Genomic DNA, 8,705 nt, shown 5'->3' with positions numbered 1-8,705 from the left:
GTGTTTTCTGCGTTTATGGTTTCCCTGAGCGTATTCACTCAGACCAAGGTCCCGGCTTTGAAAGTGAATTGGTTGCTGAGCTGCTGCTATTGTCTGGGGTTGCCAAGTCCCATACTACCGCCTACCACCCCATGGGCAATGGTGGTACAGAGCGGTTCAATCGCACCCTCTGCAATATGTTACGTGCCCTTCCCCTTAGAGCAAAGCAAGAATGGCCGCAGCAGATTCAGACCTTAACGTTTGCATATAATGCAACTGTTCATGAGACTACGGGTTTCGCACCTTTCCATCTGATGTTTGGGTGCATAACGAGACTTCCAGTAGATGTGGTGTTCAAATCTGTTCTGCATGATTCCATTGTGGCAGACTTCGACAGTTACTCCAAAACTCTGCTGTCATATCTATCTGAAGCTGCTAGTATTGCTCAGAAGCACGCTGCCAATGAGCAAAAACATCAGGCCCATCAGTATGATAAGAAGGTAAAAGGCGTCTCTCTAGAGGTCGGTGCCTGGGTTCTACTTGCCAACAAAGGAGAACGAGGCAAGAAGAAATTGGCTGACAAGTGGGAACCCATGGTGTATACTGTTGTTGAGAGATGCCCCAAGACTCATATCTACCGAATCTGTGATACATTGGGTAATTTGAAGGTCGTGCACAGGAACCTGTTGCTAGATGTGAGCTTCCTTCCTGTCCAAGGTGCATTGGAGGATCAACCGTCGAACAGCTCATCTGCTGGTGACTTGGATGCTTGTGGCGAACCTGATGGACTTAGCTGTCTGGGGGAAGATTCTTCCCAGTCACAGACATCATTGTGGGTCTTGTCCGACACAGATCTTGCTGTCAGAGACACTGTAGCAAGGGAGGTCACGTCACTTTCCACAGACAACAGTGACACCTGCTGTGGAAAAGGGGATGGTATGGATGATGCACGCGCTGCTCTCATGTTACCCGAATTGACAGTTGTTCGAGCCCCTGCTCCAGTTGGCTCTGAGGAGACACAGGCTGATCCTGACATTGTTCCCGATGCATCTCATACCCCTGGTCGTCGATGTGATGACTCTCAGCCGACCTCGCCCGAACGTGACCCTGACAGGGTTATGGTTCGAAACAGGGTGGTCACCAGGGCAGGCAGAGTAGTTAAGTCGGTCAACAGGCTTCTGCAGAACATGGTTCAGAGACCCATTACATGGGGTATGGCATCACCTCGAAAAGCTTTGTCAGTAATGTAGAAATCTTTGGATGAGTCCCCCTGTATATGCTGTGTGTGTGTGTGCGCGTGTGTATGTGTGTGTATACTTTGTTGCACTTGCATAGTGTTGTAGAGCATCCTATTTGCCGGTGCGACACCCATGTGTAGGGCTGTTTTGGTGAAATTATGGAGGGGTGAATGTAACGGGTATAAAATGGAGGGAAAATTTTAGCGATTTTTTTATTTTATTTTTTTTATGCCAGTTAAACATGCGTGGATCCTGCAAGTGATCTTTTGCTTCTCACAAAAATGAAAAAAAATACAAAAACGTTGTAAATTTTACTTTGGCATTTATACATAAATTTACAAATGTATTAGAAGACAAACAATTACAAAGAAACACCAAGTATTGCATATAATTTTACGTGAAATTCTTAAGTAAGACTGTACTAAATTATTCTTGTAGATAGTACTTAAATAAACTTAATTATATTTACAAAGTCAAAAAACATTTTTGCAGTGTACGTGCCTCGATGACTATGCAACTGAGCTGAACGGGCTATAACGTGACGTTCCCATTTGCAAAGCGCTTCATCACCCACACCTCTGTACAGTGAGCAAAGCTTACTGTCTCATTAGCTCATATGGCTCCTGATCTGTGTGCCTGCCTTAGCCAACATCACCACTCCATTGGCGAATCAACCCATAAACTTATTCTTGACGTCTGTGATGTCAACACACTGCAGCGCCACCTCCAGACATGTTTGTACTGTTAGGTAGATGTGGCTGTTAAGTTCAGATCCTCATTCTCCCAGTACATGGACCATGAGAAGTCATCATTTCTATTCAGTCATTAAGTGTCATAGCTACTGAAATGTATAACGACACATAAAACAGAAGTGCAGATATGTTATTATCCAACAATCAATTTTGCCTTTACTTTTTCTTACATGTACTTGTACTTACATACACCAATCCAGTACTGAAGGGCTCAACTTGTGTGAAATATACACCAGAGCGCCTACGAATGTTCATTGGACCTGTTTCAGAAAGTGTTGTTTTTATACGAGCTTCTCCAAGAGCGACATTTAAGTAAACTGTGTAATCGGGAGCCCGTATGTGGATGTTTGACGCTGTTTTGAGGCATAAAGTGGCTTACTGGCAAAATTAAAATGAACAGTTTTATAACTCGGTCAGTTTCAAATCACTGAAATGATTTACACGCACAAGACTACGCCAAAGCAAAACATTGAGATGTTAGCCAGTTTAGTTTTCATGTTGTATAAAACAGCAGACAGGATAGCCTAACCTGCGATGTAGGTGTCATTTCACGTCTTATATCCAAATATACTGTTACATCCTGTCATGTTTAGAAATTGCTTGTTCATAATGGCAAATTTTAGCCGTTTGAAAGTGAACACAGGAAGACGAGTACTCCAATAATGTAGGTGCCGTTGAACCTAATGGCAGCCACGTGTTATGATAATACTCTAATGCAATAAGACGTGATGGAAACCGACGAAGCCGAATCTACATCCACACAGAACGGCTGCCTCGCAGTGTTCAAGAAGGACGTAAGTGTTTAAAAAACCAGACATGTATATTGTGAAGAAAAACAAATAAAGCCACATTAAAGAACTGTAATATCGAGTTGGCATCAAATACAGAATCTTCTGAATTTGCCTCGAAACATCAAGCTACAAGTCGAGCACAAGTGATCCAGTGAGATGAAAGAAACGTCTGGAGGAATGTACCAGAGTATTTGGTGAGTAGCCTAAACTAATAAAATACAACCTAGCAAGCCTATAAATGAGCCAATAAATGTAATTCAAATGCGATTCATTTCGTCACCTAACGTGTTACAGTGTTTGAGAATGTGGCAAAGGATAGTAACTGAACCAGTGGTGTGCAAGACGAAAAACCCGCAAATTAACGCAGATATAATCAAACGGGGTGAGTACTGAATGATTTCGCGATCAACGTTTTGTTGTTTTTTTTTGTAGCCTGTCATTTCGTATCATTTCGTCTTTATATATTTTTTCATGAGAACATTGTCCAAAGAGCTCTACTCTTTAAATATAGATTAACTTAAGTGCATAAAGTGCCTATGGTTAATTCTCCAGAGAAGAGTGCACTCTGCAAAATGCATACATGCTCTAAATTATTGAAAGTTGATCAAACTTTGTCAAAAACTTGATTTAAGCATAAATGAATTCAGACATAAATAGGGTACAGCTCTGCCTGCTGACAGTTATTGAAACTCACTGCAATACTGAGTTTTAAATGTTTTGCTTGTTGTAAACCTGCTTCAATCATGAATTCTGAATCATGTTAGTTATATATAATTGTAGACTTGCAATTACTAGATGAGTTGCACTTGTTGAATAAACATTCCCAATCCAGATTCACTATCAATACTGTGAATGCGTTTGACATGCAACAAAATTGTATCGGTTTCATTGATTTTGATTGCATTCTATTACAGTAAGTCTTTGAATCTGTATTACTGCTAATTAGCTTGTCCAGGCGTGCTAACAGCAGCTACAGTGCATGACATTGCATACTTAAGTTTAGATTAACCTTACCATTAAATATGTAGTTTACAAACATATGTTAGTCTTAATCAAAGAGGCTTATAGGCTTTGATTTATAGTTTCATTTTCTTATATAGGGTGTAGAAATAGGAGATTGTTTTGTGAGAGACATTATAAAATTGAGGTCTGTAGTATACTTTGCAATAAATGCTAAGTCTACTAATATGCTAATATCAAATTGTTAGATGTTCAATGTGACTTTCCCTTTACAATACGTAGGAAAAACACGAGATTACTAGCTAGTATGAGTTTTACTGGATTTGTAGGTATTTGCATACAGTACACTTACTATGCACTTTATTGATACGTTGATTTCTTAGATACTCCCCACAGTAGCCTACTTCATTTGGAGCATGACAAGAAAAATCACAATAACTTAATCATATACCAACAAAATAAGTAAAAACTTTAAATAAGCCAAGTGTGTAAAATATGGAGTTAAAACCAGTACAAAACTGTATAAGACTCATAGTGCTGTTCTCTCAACCGCCCTTTGTTTTACATATAACTCTGAAAGCAGTGTTTGCAAGGGGCATACACAGTTTTAAAAAGGGGCTACAGCCTGATGATTTCAGAGCAGAGTGCTTAAAAAATTGAGAAATCACACCTTTTAGAAACACAGAAACACTAAGGCAAACTCAATAATTCTTGTATTGTCCTACTTTGTATTACAGAAAGGTGCAGCATGGTGAGGGATAATCTCTCTAGCTGGGACCAGGACTTAGAAGAACAGTTGGTGAATGTCAATGTGGGTGGCCTCAAGCACAGCATCTGCTCCAGTATGCTCCGGAAGTTTCCAGATACACGGCTTTGCCGCCTTCTCACCTGTGACACAGAGGAAGCTATTCTGCAAGTCTGCGATGACTATGATGTTCAGAAGAAAGAGTTTTACTTTGACCGGAACCCTGGTCTCTTCCCTTATGTTTTTCATTTTTATCAGACGGGAAAACTGCATGTCATGGATGAGCTGTGCATTTTTTCCTTCTCCCAGGAGATCGAGTACTGGGGCATCAACGAGTTCTTCTTGGACAGTTGCTGTAGTTATCGTTACCATGATCGCAAACTGGAGAGCCATCACAAGTCATGGGATGAGGAGAGTGACGTAAGCAGTGTAGACACCTCTATAGACGAGATATCGGACCTTAACAAGGACATTCAGCATTTCCAGGACATGCGCTGTGGTAACGTTCGGAAGTGCCTCTGGCTAACTTTGGAAAACCCGGGATATTCTATTCCCAGCAAGCTCTTCAGCTTGCTCTCCATCAGTGTTGTGCTGATGTCAATTGCCACCATGTGCATCAACAGCATCCCAGAGTATCAGGTTTATGATGAGAATGAAATGCCAATTGAGGACCCAACCATGCACACTTTGGAGATCTTCTGTATCTGCTGGTTCACTTTTGAAGTAGTGACACGCATGCTTCTCGCCCCAAACCATCGGAAGTTTTTCCTCCATCCCCTAAATATGATTGACATCATCTCAGTGGTTCCCATCTATATCACACTCTTCTTTGACTTGGTTGCTGGAGGAGAATCTGAGCTGGGCAACGTGGGGAAGGTTGTCCAAGTTCTTAGGCTGATGAGGATATTCAGGGTACTGAAGCTGGCAAGACACTCAACAGGGCTGAGGTCACTTGGTGCGACATTACGGGTAAGATGTTTCAGCTACTGAATTATTTTCAGCCTTCTACAGATACAATCAAAATATACCATAAATTTACTACCTCAGCTTTTAGCCTCTGCATGCAGTTTTATTTAATGTGCTGTTTCCCATTTGTCATTATCAGCAAGGAAATCCTCTGACGTATACAAACTCCATAGCTCACCCACCTCCTTACCTCATCTTTACTCTTGTAGCACAGTTATAGAGAGGTGGGAATCCTGCTGCTGTACCTGGCTGTAGGTGTGTCTGTCTTCTCTGGCATAGCTTACACTGCGGAGTATGAGGAGGATGTTGGCTTGGATACCATCCCTGATTGCTGGTGGTGGGGTACGGTAAGCATGACCACAGTTGGCTATGGAGACGTTGTCCCTGTCACGGTAGCAGGAAAGCTGGCAGCTTCTGGCTGCATCCTGGGTGGCATGCTGGTGGTGGCCTTACCCATCACCATCATCTTCAATAAGTTCTCGCATTTCTACCGCAAGCAGAAGGCTCTGGAGGCTTCAGTGAGAAACAACAACAAGAAGAAAGCTAATATGAACCAGGGAGAGGGGGAAGAGGGATCTGAAGGGGACAGTGAGTGTTTAGAGGACAGAGAGGAGGAAGATGAAGATCATGAAATAGGGTTGATGAACTACAGCTATGTAGATCACCCACTTCCAGCAACTTCAGCACAGCATGAAAGGAGAGCTCCACGCGCAAGAGGAAAGGAACTCTGTGACCTCTGAGTGAAACCTTTGATATGCCTTTGAAGTCAAACTCAGTGCATCTGAGGTGAAAATGCAGTCATCAGTTAAAAATCGTGATGGTACACCACTCTGCACTTAATCATATTTGGACAAAGGGGTTATAAATGAGTATGCAAGTCTAATTACATTTGCATTTTTTTGTGTGTTTCTGGTCAGCTGCTGTCTAAGCAATAGGGCTGTGCCCCAGTGAATAGCAGGGCACAGTGTAGTGCTGTTAGTGCCCTGTGTTTCTTGAAATTCAAGGATTTTGCAGTTTATCACATTAGGCCATTAGGGTCACCATTTCCCCTTATTCAAAATGACATACTGAGTCAGTCATAATTGTATACATCAAATTGTATTCAGGAGATGATTTCTATGATTTCTGTATTTTAGTATCTTTTATTATGAACAGTTTTATAGGCAAACATGGATAATGTTGTGTAATTTTATTGCCTTCTGATGCCAGCTGATATTAGATTTGGTTTGCTTGAGATGTAGTCTGATACAGGAAGTATACTCTGCAGTTCACTGTTCATGACAGAAGGTGTCAGAGGAATTTAGGTTAAGAAATGTGGTTAATATAGTCAGAAAAGTAGCAACATATATTTTTCCCCAGTGAAAATTAGTCTTGTAAAGAAATGAACAAATGCAGAGTGATGTGAGCCCATTCCTATTTTCATTTTGTATTGCATAACTTGTATTGCAAATGTAAAATGATTAGAATGAGCCACTTAAAATGAGAACATTGTTCTTTTGACACATTTTTTTTTTGTAATTATCATGAACCTTCTTCACTTTATACTGTATATACATTGAGAAGATACTTGGAGAACATTGGGGCTAGAACCAGGCTAATGCAAATAACATTAATAATTCAACAGCCAAAAAAGAAATTGTGTCTTGGCTATTTAAGCCATTATTACAATATTGAAAATACCTGATACTAACACACATTATACTGTGTAAGTGTTCAGACATGTTCATTTGAATTGGTGAGAATTCTTCAGAGAAACTACATTGTTGTTGCTTGTCCAGCTGTAAACAAGAAACAGGAAATCTGTAGCTGTGTATGTATAGCATAATCCTATTGTACCATAGATAAGCCAGAGTGTCAAATTCATATCAATGTTTATTTTTTACATTAGCATGATTTTGTTTTTGAAGCTTTGCCGGCTGCCTGAGATATTTTAATTGTGTTATACAGCTGTTATCAATGGTTGGTTTGGTTCAAACTACCTCCTCAGCATGACAAACCTGCCAAAACTTTTTCACTTTCTCCTTGCTGCAGTTCTTGTTTCTGACCTCATATGCTTGGCCAGCTAGCACTACTTTCAATGTCATCATCTGCAGCAGCCTAATGGCTTGAGTATTATGTTGCAGATATCATGCCTAATATACCCCTCCGACTCATCTCAAAGCTCACGTTACGGAATGTTTGTTCTGAAGGGGAGCAAGCTTTGCTCCTGAAATATAGGGCTTCTCACATTTGAGCAAATCTCCTTGGCATTTTCATTCTTATTTTGTTGTTTGTGGCAGAACATTAAAGACATGGTGGTACTAGGCCTGCTGATTCTGCTCTTTCAGTAAATTAAATGTTTATTACCGTTCTTACCCACGGTTGCTTACAGAGAATAATTCTAATAAATCTACAAATGGAAATGTTAAGCTTGTAGCTCACTGGATCATTCAGGCTTTATTGTTTTTGTTTTGACTATGACCACCCACAGTGAAAGCCTGTAGTTGAAGGGTGGAGTTTCCTAATTATTAAACCCATAATGATGCCTTGATGCCCTGCAGAGTTATTACTAGTGGCCTTTCGAGACTAAAGAAGACAGGGTTTAGATAGTAGCATATCATTACTTTATCATCACAGGGTTAGCCTTCAAAACTTATTTAAATACATGATTTGTGCCTTGCCAATGTTGGCACAGATGTATTTGGTTTCATTAAACCAAAGTTTGCTTTATGTGCTCACCTCCATTAACAGTGATGAAATGATGTTAATTTCCGATTGTGCTGATTAAGTTCTTGAAAGTGACAAACCTATTATGAAATACAGTTGATCATGCTACATAAAATGCATTACATGTGCACCTATTTACACATATGCACATCATTTTTTTTTTTACATTGGTCTGGCATTTAGTCATCCCATGGCTTCAAGACTTCAACCAAATATGACTTACAAAGTAGTGTTAGCTAATGTAACTAAGTCTGATGAAATTTATATCACAATATCATATACAAAACAGTAGTTATTGAAATGCTAAGTATGAAATAAAGCCTTTGAAAAATTACTCAGTCCTTTTTTGGTACATTTTTAACAACACACAAATGCAGGGGTCTCTGTCATTGTATTACATCATGTCTTGGCAGAAAGTTGCTTTAGAACTTCTCATGTATTATTTGAGAAGATTGAAGACAGGAACTTTTGGGCAAATATTTGGCCAAAATTTGGGCAAATATCCATCAGTACTTTACAGTACATTGCTATTCCAAAATGTTTTGTGAAATCAAGGCCTGATTATATC

General features: G+C 40.0%; 1 protein-coding gene across 5 annotated transcripts; it reads left to right on the top strand.

Moving 5' to 3' along the window:
- Positions 1–2,497: 2,497 nt before the first annotated feature.
- Positions 2,498–8,387, top strand: LOC143521328 (delayed-rectifier potassium channel regulatory subunit KCNS2). 5 transcript variants are annotated; one of them, XM_077014088.1, is made up of 5 exons: positions 2,498–2,763; positions 2,887–2,954; positions 3,055–3,142; positions 4,458–5,434; positions 5,641–8,387. In XM_077014088.1, exons 3-5 carry the CDS (start codon positions 3,064–3,066, stop codon positions 6,169–6,171), a joined length of 1,587 nt encoding a protein of 528 aa, XP_076870203.1. In that variant the 5' UTR covers positions 2,498–2,763; positions 2,887–2,954; positions 3,055–3,063; the 3' UTR covers positions 6,172–8,387. The 5 variants fall into 5 exon arrangements, with proteins under 5 accessions (XP_076870203.1, XP_076870202.1, XP_076870205.1 ...); XM_077014087.1 differs by having other exon boundaries at positions 2,857–2,954; XM_077014090.1 differs by having other exon boundaries at positions 2,498–2,954; positions 5,641–5,778; positions 5,932–8,387.
- Positions 8,388–8,705: the final 318 nt, after the last annotated feature.

The sequence above is a fragment of the Brachyhypopomus gauderio genome, chromosome 8 (assembly GCF_052324685.1).
Source record: "Brachyhypopomus gauderio isolate BG-103 chromosome 8, BGAUD_0.2, whole genome shotgun sequence".
Lineage (NCBI taxonomy): Eukaryota > Metazoa > Chordata > Actinopteri > Gymnotiformes > Hypopomidae > Brachyhypopomus > Brachyhypopomus gauderio.
Note: the sequence above shows the minus strand (reverse complement) of the source record. Positions and strands in the feature narration are given on the sequence as shown.

Bases quoted from the DNA above. Each gene is read 5' to 3' on its own strand.
- LOC143521328 (XM_077014088.1), top strand. From the start codon at position 3,064: ATGTGGCAAAGGATAGTAACTGAACCAGTGGTGTGCAAGACGAAAAAC. The intron at 3,143-4,457 runs GTGAGTACTGAA...TTTGTATTACAG, and splicing joins CGCAGATATAATCAAACGGG to AAAGGTGCAGCATGGTGAGG. The intron at 5,435-5,640 runs GTAAGATGTTTC...TTACTCTTGTAG, and splicing joins CACTTGGTGCGACATTACGG to CACAGTTATAGAGAGGTGGG.